General features: G+C 43.1%; 1 protein-coding gene across 1 annotated transcript in view; it reads left to right on the top strand.

The window, feature by feature from the left end:
* The window catches only part of LOC121287977 (voltage-dependent T-type calcium channel subunit alpha-1H-like), a 617,188-nt gene that overhangs the window by 584,872 nt on the left and 14,066 nt on the right, over positions 1 to 18,250 (top strand). Inside the window, exons 29-31 of the mRNA XM_041206154.1 lie at positions 2,808 to 2,886; positions 3,208 to 3,329; positions 5,714 to 6,043. Of these exons, the coding sequence (XP_041062088.1) occupies positions 2,808 to 2,886; positions 3,208 to 3,329; positions 5,714 to 6,043 (531 nt within the window). The remainder of the gene's footprint in view (positions 1 to 2,807; positions 2,887 to 3,207; positions 3,330 to 5,713; positions 6,044 to 18,250) is intronic.

Genomic DNA, 18,250 nt, shown 5'->3' on the forward strand with positions numbered 1-18,250 from the left:
CTGGGCGGGCCTAAATTGGCCTGCCAGCATGAAATCGTAGTCCGGCCCCAATCGCAGGCGGCTGTTGGCTTCCCGACTGTCCCCGCCAAGCCCGTCTGACAAGGGCAAGATTCTGCCTTTAATCAAATTTTGTTGTTACCACTAGAACTTAGAATTTTTTCTCACAAACAAGCTCTGATCACTTTGATGTCAGTTGAATGCTTCTGAGCACTTTGGAAGTAATTAACTGATGTTAAATGATCTCAGATTTTATTGCTTGAGTGCTGTTGATGTCAGTTGATGACTAATGATGTCAGTTGATCAATACTTGAGATGTCGAATGATTTTTTTTCCTTCATTCATGGGACATGGGCTTCGCTGGCTGGGGCAGCACTTATTGCCCATCCCTAGTTGCCCTTGAGAAGGTGGTGGTGAGCTGCCTTCATGAACAGCTGCAGTCCTTGTGGTGTAGGTACACCCACAGTGCTATTCGGAAGAGAGTTCCAGGATTTTGACCCAGCGACAGTGAAGGTACGGCGATGTATTTCCAAGTCAGGATGGTGAGTGACTTGGAGGGGAACTTCCAGGTGGTGGCGTTCCCATCCATCTGCTGCCCTTGTACTTCTAGATGGTAGTGGTTGTGGGTTTGGAAGGTGCTGTCTAAGGAGCCGTGTTGAATTCCTGCAGTGCATCTTGTAGATGGTACACACTGTGCATCGGTGGTGGAGGGAGTGAACGTTTGTGGTGTCAATCAAGCGGGCTGCTTTGTCCTGGATAGTGTCAAACTTCGTGATAAATGTGGGAGCTGCACTCACACTTGTGCCTTGTAGATGGTGGACAGGCTTTGGGGAGTCAGGAGGTGAGTTACTTGTCACAGGATTCCTAGCCTCTGACTTGTTCTTGTATTTATATTTATATCGCTAGTCCAGTTCAATTTCTGGTCAATGGTAACCTCAGGATGTTGATAATGGGGGATTCAGTGATGGTAATGCCATTGAATGTCAAGGATCGATGGCTAAATAATCAGTTTTGAGCACATGTGATGTCAAATGATAGTTAAATGAGCACTTTTGAGCACATATGATCACAAATGAGCACATATGATGTCTATTGAATGTTATTGAATGCAAATTTGCACTGCAAACCTTAAAGTTGAAAGTTGTTGAAAATATACATCAGCCAATAGATTAATTATACATTTTTCTGAGTCACTTAAAACTATTAACATTTAGTGTTTAGAAGACCCCTAAAATTTTCATGTAAACCATACAAAATATTTACCTCTGATAAACGTGGGTTTCGTAAGGAGCACATTTTTTTAAGTGTTAACACATTACAACAATATGATCCTAGTCTGATTCTATATAACAGATTTATACTTAAAATGTAAATTGTTCCTTTATTTGATGTCCAATACGGTACACAATTACCTCTTATTTTTGTTGTTTGTCATATAGTTAATTTTCAATCTCTTTTGGTTATGGAGATTTTGGGATGTTTTCCCAGAGAAAGATTTCTTTAACCTTGTGCTGTCTGACTGATGTTGAGTTCTGTTAACATGAAGCCAATTTAACTGCAGCCCAAATGATATGGGAAAAGAGCAGGGAAATTGAATTGTTGAAAAAGGGAGCAAAGCAAAATAATCAAATTTACTGAATGATCCTGAACTGAAGAAATTACTAACAAGATTCCACTACTTGTAGCTTTTACTTTAACCTGAATCAGTATCCACATAAATTAAACACAAATTAACAGGCAAGTTATGGTCAGTACCAACTATAATTCGTACAAAGACTATCTCTTAAGATTACAAGCATTCACATTGCACCCCACACAAATGTGGCACCACATACAATCTGACAGTCTTTCAAACTCAGCCTCTGGAACATAGGATCTCTCTCTTTTCTCACTCGATGGATTTTGTCCTTGAGTCATCTGCAAAGGTAGCTTCACTCCATCCAAATCCCCTGGAGACAGTTGTCACCAAAACAGCACACTCTTGCAGAGCTTCCTTAGGTATGTTCATGACAGTCTTGATGATACAGATTCACTAGAAACTCCTTTGGTTGATTCCTTTATTAAACCTCATTAAATGGTCTGGTCAGTTCTGACAGTACTGAAGCAAAGCCATAGAATTGCCCAGTATATGATCTCTGTTCTAACCTTGTCTTCAGCTTTCTGTCTTTTTAACTTTATTACACTCATGACTCCTCGTAAATGTGCCTTCTCTGTTCTTTCCCTGCTCCTTCTGTAGCTCTCCTTTGTGTCTGCCAGCCACATGGCTTTTGCATATCAAATTCCTTTCTGTTGGTATTACTTCCAGGTGAAGCATCGCCAGGCCACAAGGACAATTACAATTGATCCTTTTAGAATTGATGCAAACTCTTAAGAGGTCTTTTCAACTATTGTTAAAAACAATTATAGATTCTACAAATGTTTTCAAGAAATTACAAATTTTCCTTACTGTAATGCTCCTGAGTCTGAGTTGTCACAATAGGTCCATTTGAAGTGTCAGACTGGTACAGACCAGAGGGGCCAATTGGCCTTCCACTTTGTTTTCATTTCTTTGATTCTCAGATTTTGCTTCATATGTCAAGCAGTTAAAATTTGTCTTTAAATGATTCTGTGATCTTTTAAACTTATGGTACAGATGGAGGTTATTCAGCCCATTTGTGTTTGTACTATCTCCCTGAAAGAGATATCCAATTATACCCAAAGCTCTGCCCTTTCCCTATAGCCCTGCAAAGTTGGAATGACGCTATAAGTCTCAGTGCATTATTGCTATGACCACTCTGCATTTTATACAAGATTCTTTGTTTATCTTTCAGGTGGGAAACCTTGGTTTATTGTTCATGCTTTTGTTTTTTATCTACGCGGCTCTTGGAGTTGAGCTCTTTGGAAAGCTGGGTGAGAAGTCAATTAATTAATATCCCTGTTGTAGCCATCAAGAACAATAAGTAGTGTTTGCAATTTATGTTGTTTACTTCAAAGCTTAAATACAAGAATATATAGTCATTTATTTTAATTAAACTGCTCGATGGATACTGTTTAAAAATAAAGTATTTCAAACATTAAATGTGAAAATTCATCACCTTTACTTTATTTTAAAATATGCCCAGACTAAAGGTTGGCACAAAACAATGGGAATTCCAATATCAGAGAATGATCAGTAATACAAGGCCCTTTGTGTAGTCTTCAATAATAGTCTTGGATTATTTTGCTTTTCAGTTTGTAATGATGAAAATCCTTGTGAAGGCTTGAGTCGACATGCAACATTTGAAAATTTTGGAATGGCATTTCTTACTTTATTCAGAGTTTCTACTGGTGATAACTGGAATGGAATAATGAAGGTAGTAATTACTTCCACTGAGCTGTTAAGTTCAAGCATTAGTAATGCACCAGAAACCTATTAATTAGCATGTCCCAATGAAATTAAGTAATCTATTTTATCAGTATTTATATTCAACTCACTTTACACTGTTCCCCAGTAATGATCGATATCTACCTACAGTCTTTAAAAATATATAAGATATAATATTCTGAGATAATATTTTTGAATGTTAATGCTCTGGGTAGGATATATGGCTGGTTGTTGATGATTCCATTTATTTCTGTTTGAGTAGCTATATTTCAGATGCTTGTACTATTATAGCTTATTAGTGTTACACAATGGTGGGTTTTGATCCAGGTTTCATTTTCAGTGATTACCTGATCTCAGCTGAGCTGTCTAGGAAAGGCATGGAATAGGGCTGGCATGCATCCCCACAGAAAGGAGGAAAGGAAAACTGAAGGGCAAGGCAACTGAGACAGTTGTCAGGGACAATCCCTGCATTTGGATACAAAACCGCATTGACAAAAATATCGATAGGAATAGCTCGCTAGGTCTCCAGTCTTGGAGCAACACACAAACTTAAAAGGAGATTTTTTTTTTGCAAAGAACTCACTTTGCCTTTTCACCTTTAGTTAGGAATCCTCAGGACTCTCTTTGGGAAGTGGTATAATGCTTACAACACCTCCACCAAATATGAGCAAGCATGTTTGATCTGAGTAACAAATTCAAGTAATATTTTAAAGATGCATTAACCTTATCCACCGAATCTTCTTGTCAACTGCAGCACATTCTGATGGAGTAGTCAATGATTTTTCTGACAGACCTCCTTTTAGTTCTAATTGCAGGCTGGTTAAGCTTGTATTTGTGAAATTGACAGGGATGATCGTTCAAAAGGAGATTCGCACAATAGTGGGAATCCTACCTAAATTCAAAGAAACTAATCATATCCCAGAGGTTGATTGCGATCTTTGCCATGTGTTTATTCTACAAACTATAACCACTGCAGGGTGTAAGAGGCAATATTTTACTCTCATGCTGCATAAATAATGCTAATTCTAGTTTTTCTATTTCTCATCTTGTTTTTCAGTTCACCATTCTGCTAAAATTCATGCAGTGTGCTGTCCCTGCCTTGAAAAATTAGAAGATATAATCATGCCCTTCTCAATATCATCACAGTTATTTCAAGCTACAGGTTTTAGCTGAACTCTGAATTGGTAGGCCTTGAACTGCACTACCGTAACTTATGGTCATTTAACTACTAATCTTCTTTCAAAATAATGACCCCTGTATGTGCAGTGTGGGCACAGATTGCGATCTGACCTTCACATGAGATGAGGCTTTTCTTTTTTGAAATGGCAAAGATCTCAGTAAAATTACTATAATTATGATTGAACTGGACACATGAGCCACAGGAAGAGACGTTTTATAAACGCTCAGTTCAGTGCCCTAGGAAGATAAAAAAAACAGCAATCGGCATGCTGAATCAAGTCACCTAGCCAAAGTAAATGCCTCTTAGGTTATTAAGGAGTGTCCAATGTAGAACAATACTGAATAAATGTAGAATGATATAGTTGAGTACCAATAGATATCAAATTTATTAACTGGGTTCTGGTGGGGTCATCGGTTGCATTAATTAAATGCAATTGGTTTATGGGTGTAACCTTAAAACCAAGATTACTTTCAAGTCTTGTATTGTCCACAGTCTAATTTCAAGGTAGAATTGCAACAAAACTTGAACCTTGTTGGAGACAGTAAAATAATTACATTCACTGAACAGATTATCTGGATGTCATCAATGTAGAATAATATGGCCTTTTGATTCACAGGTGAGCGTTAAAAGAACTGTAGCATTTCTAAAGCACAAGTGTGAGGGAATTAAGAGCCTTACACATTTTATATATTCCTAGTCTAATCTTATCATTCATCCTACATACACTGGAATTAATTCAAAATGATGCATGTGCATCCTATCCCACACTAATACTTGCTGCTCATTACTTCTATTCTCCCTGTCCCTCAGTACACTGAATTAAAAATCTTTATACTCATTACAAACACCCCAAGACCTTACCTCTAAAACCTCCTCCAGTCCAATGTGTTAATATGTACCCTCTGCGCTTCGAACTTTGCTTCTCTCTGCCTTCAGTGGCAAAGTCCTCAGTTATCCTGGCCCCAACTTCTTGCTAAATCTCTCACCTTGATATCTCTGTCCCTACTTCAAAATCCTAATTAAAGCCAACCTTTTTCACCATGTCTTCACTCACCTTTCTGAGCTCTACCTCCACTGCTCGCCATCCATTTTCACCACTGTGAATACTTTGGGAAGTCTTGCTATGTTGAAGGTGGTGCCTAAATGCAAGTTGTTACTAAAAGGTGATTCTTTGCTCTTCTGTATTTTCACAGGATACATTGCGAGAATGTGGCAGTGAGGATAAACACTGCCTCACCTACCTCCCCTTCTTCTCTCCCGTGTACTTTGTCACTTTTGTTCTAATCACTCAATTTGTGTTGGTCAATGTTGTGGTTGCTGTTCTAATGAAACACTTGGAGGAGAGCAACAAGGAAGCCAAAGAGGATGCAGAGCTTGATGCAGAAATAGAGTTGGAAATGTCGCGAGCCCAGGGAACATCGACCAGCAACATCGGGCAAACCCCTATCCTTGACAGCAGAGCTTCAGGAGCTGGCCAGGAGTCAATAAGACTTGAATCACCAGTACATGCAAAACAATTGACAGTGAGTGTGATTTAGACTAAATATTTTATTTAGAGAAAAAGATCACTAGCAAGCTTCTCCAACAAATTCTTGGGATATTATTGAAACGCATTCAAGAGTACCACTGCAAAAGAGGTGCAGTTTTCATATTAATCACATTTTCCCACGCTTGTCACAATCCCGATGTTGGCTCAATTCCATGGCGGGATGTCAGACGCAATCTTTCTGGTGGCCACCAGTTAGAAAGCTGCCCCCAGGAGCCCCATAATTAAGGACAAGAGCTGGGTTCCAGCATCAGAAGGGCTGTTCTGCGCAGTCTGTGGGTAGGCTGCTGGCCTCCTTCATTGTGTGGGTGGTAGTGGCCCCTTCATGGGGGGCAGTGGGTGCCATTGCTGCAAGAGCCACTTTTGCGGAGACATCAGCCTCCATGAATTGGCTGCAGTGGCCTGCCTTCTGCTTGGGGAGACCCAAGCACTGCAATTTAATGCCGGCACTTAATAAAAGGCCACCATGGTTCATAGCTCAGACCCGCCACTGCAAAATTGCCTCTGGTCCATTTCCGGGCTGTCGCTCGCCATCGAAAAAGTTTCTATCCGTTTCGATAATCTGGATTAATTGTCCTATTAAGTGACCTAATTAGCTACCCGCTGCTGCAGGGTAAGTTGCTGTTGTTGCTGGATGTCTGCCTCTGGAAAAAGCACAGGGAGATGGAATATGTTGCGGAGCAGGCCCGACGCGAGTTGGTCTAATTTTTCTTGCCCCCCCACCCCAACTCCAAACCACCTCCACAGGACTGGGAAAATTCAGTCCATGATGTGTAACTACTTCTGTTGTGTCAAGAAAGAAAGATTTCCATTTATGGTAGAACCTTTCACAATCTTGGGAAGTTCCAAAGCACTTTACAGCTAACAAAGTACTCCTTGAAACTTAGTCCCTGTTATAATGTAGGAAATGAGGCAGCATTTTTGCACAAAGAAATGTGATTGTTTTTGTGACCAGATAACCTGTTTTAGTGAACCAAAGCATGGCTCCTCTGACACTGCAGCACTCCTTCAGTACCGCACTGGATTGTCAGCCTAGATTTTGTGCTTTCTGGAATAAGATTTGAACCCACAATCTTCTGACTTACAGATGCAGGTACTATCACTGAGCCATGGCTAACAACTGTATAATATAATATAAATGTAGATTAAGACAAAATAATGAGCCTGAAACTCATTGGAGTGGCAATCAGAGTTGGATTGCCACTCCGCTCTTATTTATTTCATCTGAATTTTTTTTCCTTCCCGTCTTGCCTGACCTTCCAACTCAGGCCGGGCAAAATCCGGGCAGTGTAATGCATCCTCGGGGCCTAGTGTTGAGTGCAGCTCCGTCGGATGCAAAGAGGCCACTCTCCCTTTTTTACAACACTAGTAAACCAGGTAAGTTAAAGATCCAGTGAAGTTTAAAGATCCTTAAAAGGCCAGGGAGAGGGGTAAGTGTCTAAGGTAAGTGGGGGTAGGATTTGGCGGGGAGGGGGATTTTGAGGGAGGGGGTCAGGTTGTGCTTCAGCAGGGGTTGGGGGATGGTGTTGGTTTGGGGGCCTGGGGAAGGAGAGGGAGAGGTCGGGCCTCAGTGGGAGGGTGGTGGGGTCAGGATTCGGGGATGCTGGCATCGGGCCTCGAGGGGGAAAGTGGTTGGATTGGGCCTTGGGGTAGAGGGGTTTGATAGGGCCTCGGGAGGAGTGGAGGTGAGAGTCAGGCCTGTCGGGGCTGAGGGGGTAGGTAAAGAATCCCCGTGGAGGTGGGGGTAATTCCGTGGGTTGGAGAGTTCCTGTCAGGGTTTTTAATTCTTTTAACTGTTTGTGGGTACCTATTGATGTAACCCAGTTGGAACCATCTGAAATTTGCGATTTAAATCGCATTTACGGCTGGTTCCCAGTGCAGGGCAATTGCCCAGGGGCCATTTGCACTTCCGGGCAATTGCTGTTTAAACCCTACCTGTGAACTTCTGAGAGGGGTTCCCCAGTGCATCTTTGGGGTAACCCCCAATGTGGTGCCCAGGAGTTCGGAAATTATGGCCGAATGGAATAAGTGTGAAATATGCTCATTTGTCATTGTAAATCTTACCTATAGTGTTGTAAATACCGCTACACAGTTCCTAAGTATCGTACAAAATAAATTCTTAACTTATGACTGTCAGCCTTCAATATCAGATTTCATCTGATTCATGTCTGATGCTTTATGCCAGATGTTTTGTATCAGTATGATCTGAGCCAATCAAAATACAGATGGATATGCCACCTAATGGTTCTGGCATAACATTTTGCCGTCAGCCACTCTGGAGGGATTGTATTTCTTGAGTATGTGATGTTGTGACATCATTAATAGCAGCAACATCATTCATCATAAATGTAAACTTTCATTGCCCTCTCAAATAACACCAGAGAATAAGCATTCCAAAATAAAATAACATTTTTCAAATACTATTTTATATCTTTTTCGGAATGCTCCAGCCTTGCTGAAAAAGATCATTCCACTTCTTTGTTGATTCATATGAACCTGAACCAGAAGTTCAAACTAGGAACCAGGTCAAACCCGAGCTTAACTTTTTTTGCCAATAAACTCCAGACTGTATTAAAACAGTGGAATTACCTCCCTTGCATTGGAACATTGGAGTTCATCCAAGTTTCCAGTCTAAGCGTTGCTTTCATCAAGGAAATACTGATTTTCAAAGTACACCTGCCTGTCAGTTGAATAAGCCTGGGCCATTTCAGATTATATTGGATCAGTTCACAGGTTAGAAATTTGATTTCATATATGTCTGATGCTTTATGCCACTGGTTTTGTATTAGTGTGATCTTAGCCAATCAAAATACAGATGGATATGCCATCTAGTGTTTCTGGCATAACATTTTGCTATTAGCCACTCTCAGTGGAAAGATTGTATTTCTTGAGCATGTGATATTGTGATATCATTAATAGCAGTGGACATCATTCATCATAAATGTGAACTTTCATTGCTCTCTTAAATAACGCCAGAGAATAAGCATTCCAAAATAAAACAAAACATTTTTCAAATACCATTTTTAGTTTAAGCTGGAAGATGCTGTAACATAAATTTTATTTCCCAAAAAATAAAATTGAATTACAAAAAAAGCTTTTCAGTGATTCATTGCGTGAGTCATTTCGTCAATCTGGTGATGGGATTATTTTTTACTTCCATGCCACAGTTTTCTCCCTGCCCACTTCATTTCACCCTCCCTCCTTTCCTTCAGATACTGAAATAAAGTAAAGGGACATCAGACATGTAAAGTAAATCGCCCAGTGGCAGGACAACCAAGCCCCCCATGGCAAATTGATAAAGGCAAACATTCCCGGGTACCTGCTGGTTTGAGTGCATCACTTTGATGCTGGCAAACTTCCCAGATATTTGTTTACTGGTTTGTAGAAACCTTCCGCTCTATATCTGGGAAGGTCCCAACCAGTTTTACGAAGTCACAGATGTAGCTTTGAATAATTGCACCTGGGCAACTCTTATTCCTGTAAACATATTGCTGAATTCATCTGACATTGTAAGTGGCGTATATTTGGCACCAAAGAAAGTGGCTGGATTAGTGGGCTATTTCTAGTTCCATAAATGGACCATTAGATATTTTGAAAGCTGACAGTCATAAATTATGAATTTATTTTGCATTTCTATTTTAAGTTTCAACACTTAGGAATTGTGTAGTTGTATTTATAATACTATAGGTAATTTTTACAATGAAATATGAGCATATTTGACACCTATTCCATATATTTTACAATCGATTTAACTTAAAAACTTTTAAACGTCTCCATTGTCCTCACCATCACTCATTTGGCAAGAAAGTCCAGAGCTTAGATTTCTGCCAAAGCATTGGAGCAGCGGAGGCAATGAGAAGTGAAGCACATGATAACTCCCACTTTTTTTCTATTTTTGGGGATGAAATGCTTTATTATCAATGTGGCATTCAATCTAGCATACCAGTTGAGGATTGACAAAGCTACGTCTAACTAAAATTAAGCCTTAATGCAAAAAAAAAAGACCAAGCTTGAAATATTTCATTCTAGTGTTCATGAAATATGTTATTTCTGACTAAACTAATTCACATTACAGCCTAGATAGATGACATTTTCCACCTTCTGCAGCCTGTAGCCCTGAGCTTAAGTCTTATACGATAAATATTCCTGTGTCGGCACCAGACCATGCCCCATTGCTTTGCTTAAATACTTAAATGGACTTCTAAATCTGTTTAACATTACTGCCATGCTGTTTCTTGTTTCAATAGGCATTTTTACCTACAAGTGGTTTGGTAATTTGCAAGAATTTGCAATAGTCTGTAATGTAATGTATGCAGTTCACTTCCAATAAGGCTCTTTGAAAAAACAATTTTGATTTACAGATTTCACATTATGAAGTGCTAAATGGTTCAGTGAACAAAGGATTGATCATTGCCTCTTGCAGACTTTGATGTTGTCACGTATGCCCATTATAAAGTCACAATTGCTGATGTTTGACCCCAAATAAACACAGCGGGGTAGGTACTGTGATTGGCCACATGCCTTCAGGCTACAGCGAAATAAAATCAGTTAGAGTTCTGCAAACTGATTACTGTGTAGTGACCCCTGCTTAATCGTGAGTGAGTGAACATCTGTCTCTAGCATTGGGCTAGGACGAGGTGCTTTCCTCTGGCTGAATATCTCGACAGGACTCACTACCTTAGCTCATTTATCATCAAGTTATCACTGGTCAGAATATAAAACATCATCAACACACTGTCACGTCTCACTTTGAGGAGAGCGTCATGTTTTAGATAACCTGTGCATTTAGTTTCAGTTGAAGGGCTTTCTGTTAAACAAATCCTCAAATAGATCAAAGATTTAAAAATCAGCCATTTTTATTTGCAAGTTACAGAGATCCTGATACAAGTATAGAATTTTGTGCCTATCAAGGTTAAATTATACTAATAACTCTAAAGATATTTAACTGTAAGTCTAAATATTCAATGTTGTAAAAGACTAACATTTAAATATCATACAAATTTAAATTGAATATATTTATAATATAATATTTTTTCACTTTTGCACCAGGTATCCTGACAATATTTTGCTTGTGCCTTTGCACAAACCAAAACATCTAATCGATAAGGAAAAACCCTCAGAAAGGGTTAACTTAGGCACTTGAGTCATGCAGTAACCATGCAAAAGGTTAATATATATATTATGGATGCATTCAAGTCTGTGAAATATCCCAAGTAAATATTGCATTTTGTTATACATTTGAGCAGAAGGTTTATGTTCTCTTTACACATTTTTCAAAGTATTTTATTAAAATGTAGATCAGAAACAACAAATACCATTATGTAATTGACTTTTGACAATGGGTGAAATTGTCCCAGATTTGCAATAAGTGTGGTAGTGGCTGTGAAAAAAGATGTTTTACCCGCCGGCCACAATGGCGGATTTTCACACTGTATCGTCCCCTTTCTGGCACATTGTGCTTCATGATTAATGCATTCATGGGAAACATGCCAGATCACTGACAGGGAAGCTTGGGTTTGCCCACCAGGCCATGACCTCAGTGCTTCCTCGCTACATTATTTAAAGTGCACCAGAGCACAGCCTAATTCATTTCTACAGACCAGGACTACTCCAGGCAACACAAAAACAAAAACAGAATTACCTGGAAAAACTCAGCAGGTCTGGCAGCATCGGCGGAGAAGAAAAGAGTTGACGTTTCGAGTCCTCATGACCCTTCGACAGAACTTGAGTTCGAGTCCAAGAAAGAGTTGAAATATAAGCTGGTTTAAGGTGTGTGTGTGGGGGGCGGAGAGAGAGAGAGAGAGAGAGAGAGAGGTGGAGGGGGGGGTGTAGTTGTAGGGACAAACAAGCAGTGATAGAAGCAGATCATCAAAAGATGTCAATAACAATAGTACAAAAGAACACATAGGTGTTAAAGTTAAAGTTGGTGATATTATCTAAACGAATGTGCTAATTAAGAATGGATGGTAGGGCACTCAAGGTATAGCTCTAGTGGGGGTGTTTTTTTTTTAAAAAATAATGAAAATAGGTGGGAAAAGGAAAATCTTTATAATTTATTGGAAAAAAAAGGGAAGGGGGAAACAGAAAGGGGGTGGGGATGGGGGAGGGAGCTCACGACCTAAAGTTGTTGAATTCAATATTCAGTCCGGAAGGCTGTAAAGTGCCTAGTCGGAAGATGAGGTGTTGTTCCTCCAGTTTGCATTGGGCTTCATTGGAACAATGCAGCAAGCCAAGGACAGACATGTGGGCAAGAGAGCAGGGTGGAGTGTTAAAATGGCAAGCGACAGGGAGGTTTGGGTCATTCTTGCGGACAGACCGCAGGTGTTCTGCAAAGCGGTCGCCCAGTTTACGTTTGGTCTCTCCAATGTAGAGGAGACCACATTGGGAGCAACGAATGCAGTAGACTAAGTTGGGGGAAATGCTGCTTCACTTGAAAGGAGTGTTTGGGTCCAAGCCCAATGCAAACTGGAGGAACAACACCTCATCTTCCGACTAGGCACTTTACAGCCTTCCGGACTGAATATTGAATTCAACAACTTTAGTTTGTGAGCTCCCTCCCCCATCCCCACCCCCTTTCTGTTTCCCCCTTCCCTTTTTTTTCCAATAAATTATAAAGATTTTCCTTTTCCCACCTATTTTCATTTTTTTAAAAAAAAAACACCCCCACTAGAGCAAGACCTTGAGTGCCCTACCATCCATTCTTAATTAGCACATTCGTTTAGATAATATCACCAACTTTAACTTTAACACCTATGTGTTCTTTTGTACTATTGTTGTTGACATCTTTTGATGATCTGCTTCTATCTCTGCTTGTTTGTCCCTACAACCACACCCCCCCCCACCTCTCTCTCTCTCTCGCTCTCTCTCTGCCCCCCACACACACACCTTAAACCAGCTTATATTTCAACTCTTTCTTGGACTCGAACTCAAATTCTGTCGAAGGGTCATGAGGACTCGAAACGTCAACTCTTTTCTTCTGTGCCGATGCTGTCAGACCTGCTGAGTTTTTCCAGGTAATTCTGTTTTTGTTTTTGTTTTGGATTTCCAGCATCCGCAGTTTTTTTGTTTCTACTCCAGGCAACAGATGGCTCTGAAAGGAAAAGTGACTGCAGCCCCCATGTTTTGTGATACCTCTCTGGGGCGCCTGCTGGATGCAGTTGGAGGCCTCCACGATGTCCTCTGCCATTGCTATGGCTGCAAGAGGTTCACCAGAGTCACCAATCCAGCCTGGGAGGCAGTGGCAGTGGTGGTCAGTGCCATTGGAGCAGAGAGGATGTCAGCAATCCAGTGCAGGAAGAGGATGAATGATCTCATCTGTTCTGCCAGGGTAAGTCAACCATCTCACCACTCTCAATACACACACTCCCAAATCTATCAGACATCCACAGGGACCTCGCATCTCAAGGGCCAAGACCACTAACTCTCACATCTCCATCAAGCTCCTCTAGAGCTCATGTCCTCATCCTGTCTATGGCTCCACTCACCACACAGCATTCCATGCAGTGCCATGCATCCTGCTCACACTCTCTCCATCTGTTTTCATGCAGAAGAAGCTGGCTCAAGGCAGGAGGGAGAGGTCCCAGACTGAGGGTGGAGTGGCCCACATTAGGCCCCTCACTCACTTTGAGGAGTGTGCCATCATGCTGACTGGTGAGGACATGGACTGTGCCTGCGGCAACAGTGAAGTCAGTGGTGAACTCCCATGTGAGGATCCTGCACCAGGTCATCTCTCTATCTCTCAATGCAACTGAGAGTGCTCTCTCTCTCATGTTATCGACTCTGCAACCATGCACTAATTATTTCTACTTTGGTTCTCAGGTAGCTCTGCTAAGCGGCCGAATGCTCTTAGTCACGAGTCCCTCAGCTCCATCCACGTCCTCACCTCCAGCCAAGAGGCCACCTTCTCCATTGAAGAGTTGGAAATAAACAGCCTCCTCCATAAGCGCAGAGACACACACATCGGTGGGACCTAGATCAAGAGCAGGCTCTGGTTTACAATCTTGTGATCACCGCACAAACACATGCCCACAGCAGGAGGAGGCAGTTTCAGCTGAGCTCCCCGGCACTCGGAGGACTGCTGGGGAAGAGACATCTGTAAGATGACGAGCCTCTGGATTCAGCCTTCCAATTCATCATGGAGAGTTAGCAGAAGGTGGGGGAACATCACGCAGAGCGTTGGAAGCCCTCAACAGACTGGCACACTAGTCAGAAGAGTGTGCCTGCCTGCTCTCTGATGAACTGGTGCCCACATGTACACTATATGGAGGTCTCCATGGGAAGGATGGCAGATGCCATGGAGATCCTAGTCCAGCAGAATGTGGAGATGCACGCAGAGTTGCACTCTATTGTGATGAGTTCCTGCAGTGGCAATGCAAGGGGGAAATGGGGCACATTAATGTCCCTCCCGAAGCTCCTTCTCCTTCTCCTCAAGGAGTCAGGTCGGGGCTCTTAGGCACCCAAAGGGAGGAGGAGCAGCAGCTGGACACCCCTGGGTCATTAACTCAGGAATCCCAGAGGCTGACCGCTCCATCTGAGTCCCCTTTGTCTCTACCTCAACCTCATCCTCTGTCACCACATAGGAAGCAGCTGGCCCACAGGAGGACAGCCAAAGCAAGCCGGGGCTGTCAAGGGCTCTGTTCTCTAGAGGACGCATGCCAAAGTCATCACAGGCAACAGCGCCAACCATTGAACAGGCTGTTACCACCCCTGCTGCAGATGTCAGGGCAGCACCTAGAAGTGGTAGGCCTAGAAAAGTTAAGAAATTCTGATCACAAGTGGTTGCACAAGTGAACACGTTTTGTCATTTTATAATCTGAAAATATATTCACTTTCACTGAATATTGTGTAATTTTGTCTTTCATCATCATTTACAGGTCCACAGGTCCTCCCCCTGCATTCCCCACTTCCCCGCCACCCCCCCCACCCCCCCACCCCCATCCCCACCACCCCACCACCACTAGCAGTTCAGCTACATGCAGCCAGACCCCGAGTGATTCTAGAAGAAGTGTGTGTGTGGCAGGGCCTTTCAGAGCATCATGCAAGCATTCTCCCACACGCACGGAGTCTTCATCCATCACACTCATCTCAATGTCCCAAGCCTTTTCAATGCTGCCTGCTGGGGTTCTCTTTCAGTTGTCTATCTGAGTTGACCTGCATCTCCACCCACCCACTGATTGCACTCCCATGCAGTACCTGTGCCCATCCAACACGAGGCTCTGCTCACTTTCTATTTGAGAAACTTGGTAGTCATTAAGTTTTTGATCAGCTCCCCTCCCCCTTGTCCCTTCCCCTCCCCAAGTCACCCATGTCCTTTCCCTCAACACAGTCCACCTCCTGGCATCACCTTCCACCTACCCACCATTACCCTACACCCCAACCCCTTGTCATTCCAGGATATCCAGGTGAACATGCACGTTCCCAACCTTCCTGAGAATCCCGCCCTCATCCACATTCACTTTCCCGGCCTCCTCCTTCCCACTCCCAGGGTCTGTGTTTGCCACCGAGTGCCCACCAGCCACCCTCGCCGTTCCTTCTACCAGTACCAACTCACCCTCGCACCCTACTGGCTTCCTCTGCTGCCTCTCGTACTCATCCTCCTACCACACCCACCCTGCATTTGCTCCCAGGAAATATTCATTGACACCACAGACCCCTCCTTTGCACATTCATCTGGACATTCCAACCTGCCCCCCTTACTCCTTCCTCCATCCTCCCTCCATCCTTACTCCCTCCTCCCCCAAACACCATTGCCTGCCCCCCCCCCCCCCCCCCCACCAAACTACCTCCTTCCCCTGGGCACCGTTCCCCTCTGAAATCCCTCCCTTACAACTTCCTAACCCCTTACAGCTACCTCCCCACTTTTAGCATTTTCTACCTTCTCCCCCCTCCTCACTCTCTCCTCTCCTGGACATTCTCCTTTCCCCTCCCAACCTCACCACCCCCCCCCCCAACAACAACACCTTCAACACTCCTTCCAACCTCTCCCCCGCCCCAACACTTTCATCCACTCCCGCCCCCCCCCCATTCCCAACCTCACCCATGCCCCAACCTCTTCATTCCCCCCACTTCCAACCCTGACCCCTGCACCCCGGTACACTTTCCTCTCCCACTCACCTAGGCCTTCCTCTCCCCCTGCTCCCCACCCACCCCTTTGCCAATCATCCCTATCAGCCCGTGGCAAAGTCCATGAAGTTTCAAAGCATTAACGGAGACCTAGGAAGATGGTGGGAGCCCATGGCAAAGTCCGTGAAGGTCAGAAGCCTCAGGGAAGTCGAAGCTGCTGCGTGGTGACCTCCCAGCTTCCGAGAGCTGCTTTGTGGTGGAGCCACGTGCACAAGGATCTGCCCAGCATGCGATGCACCTGTTCCTCCAGGATCCGGTAGCTGTAGAGCTCCAGCATCTTCTCTTCAGATGTCCGTGATCTGAGCATGGCCCTAAAGACAAGTCCCGACTTCTGATTGTTCAGACATGTTCTGGATCGGCGTGTTTTCCCACTGGCATAACGGAAATTTGGACGTTGGGGGGGGCGGGGGCGGCATTTACGGTCGGGCCTTACTTTGCATCCCATTAACAGGACGTAAATCGGGTTCATGCTGGCCTCCATCGAGATTTGCAATATGCCATGTCAGACACCATGAGCAGAATTTAGCCCTCGATTGGCGAGCGGGCCCCACCGGCTCGGCGGCGGCCGGGCAGCTGACCTCTGCCGCCATTTTAAGTGGGCAGATCTTTAACAAGGTTCATTAGCCTGTCAATGGCCTTAATTGGCCATTGACAGGTCGGCGGGCGGACAGCTGATTCCGCTATCCGCCTGCCTTCATGAAGATTTAAATGGACCGGGATGATATCGGGGGTTCCTCCTGACGTCATCCCGTGTCATTTTCCCCTCGGCAAGTGAGCCCCGCCCCCAAATTACCGAGGGGAAAATCCTTCAGCATCTGATGATCCCACTCTGATTTTACATCAGTGTGAAACCGATTTTTGGCTTTCTCACCATGTTGTCAGCTCACGCCTTCCACGATGCCCGCCACCAATGGGAGCGGACGATTCTGCCCAATGTCTCTTTAATCATTCAAAACACGTTAGAAGGTGAGCTCCTCACAGCAGGTAATATTTCACATCATCTAGTCATCAATGTTAATTGTATAAATTAAGGTTAAGTGTCTTTAGCTGAGTCTGGGGATGGTGGAGGTGGGTGTTGGTGGGGACCACTTATTGGATAATAAAGAGACACTAGCCAAGGTAGCTCAACTGGTATATAATGGAGTCTAAATTCCAGCATCATAGTTTCAAGTCCCACATTAAGTAATGAATATTTGGTTACATATGCACCCAGGTGTCCTTGGAGAGGGAGCACACGATGTCTGCCGGTATGCTTGAGGCCCTCTGCGACTAATGGTTGCCGCAGTTCCTTTTAAAGATTTGGTTAATGTTACAGTGCCTCTTTAAAGGACTGTCAAATAGCTAATTATTTTATTTGATAAAACAGTATAAAGAAACACTTATTGACACTGATAGTGGGTTGTAGAGCTCGCAGCTATACATTTGTAATGCCTCACCATTTGAATAAATTTAAAACTAAGTAAGGATTGACTTCTGGTCTCCTCCTTCACCAACTGGCTTTCAGACATATAACATGGTAGCAGAGGATGGTTGCCTACAATCTGAGTAGCTTTTGTGAAGAATGGCTGAAAACAAGTGTAAATTGTCAGGGTATGATTACTTACTGATGTTCTTTGAATATTATGACCAATGGAAGAATGAAGTGGATATGTAGACGTGGGCTATGTCCCCATCAAAGACAAAACCAAGTATGGCCTTGGCATTGTCGCTTCCTAATAAAAGTGAAGTCAGAAACAAAGCGTTTTGTGAACTGGAAGCCTGTCAGTTGGATACTGAAGAAGATATAATCCTTCTGTTAGGTTTCATGGATGAAATCTCCCAGAAAGATTTATTAGATATCTACAAAGTCAGACTTTGATAGATTTCAAAAGATGGACAATCATGGAGGAATATATCATGGACTTTAACAGACTGTATGAGTGATTGCAGAAATTTAATTTGGAGATTCCTTGTTCAGTGTTCACATTTAATTTACTGGATTATGCTGATGGGTCACACATGGATAGGCTCCTGGCCTTAACTGAGGGTCAGTTCTTGGAAAGAGACTCCCTTTTGGAGAAGA

This window comes from Carcharodon carcharias, chromosome 15 (genome assembly GCF_017639515.1).
Source record: "Carcharodon carcharias isolate sCarCar2 chromosome 15, sCarCar2.pri, whole genome shotgun sequence".
Lineage (NCBI taxonomy): Eukaryota > Metazoa > Chordata > Chondrichthyes > Lamniformes > Lamnidae > Carcharodon > Carcharodon carcharias.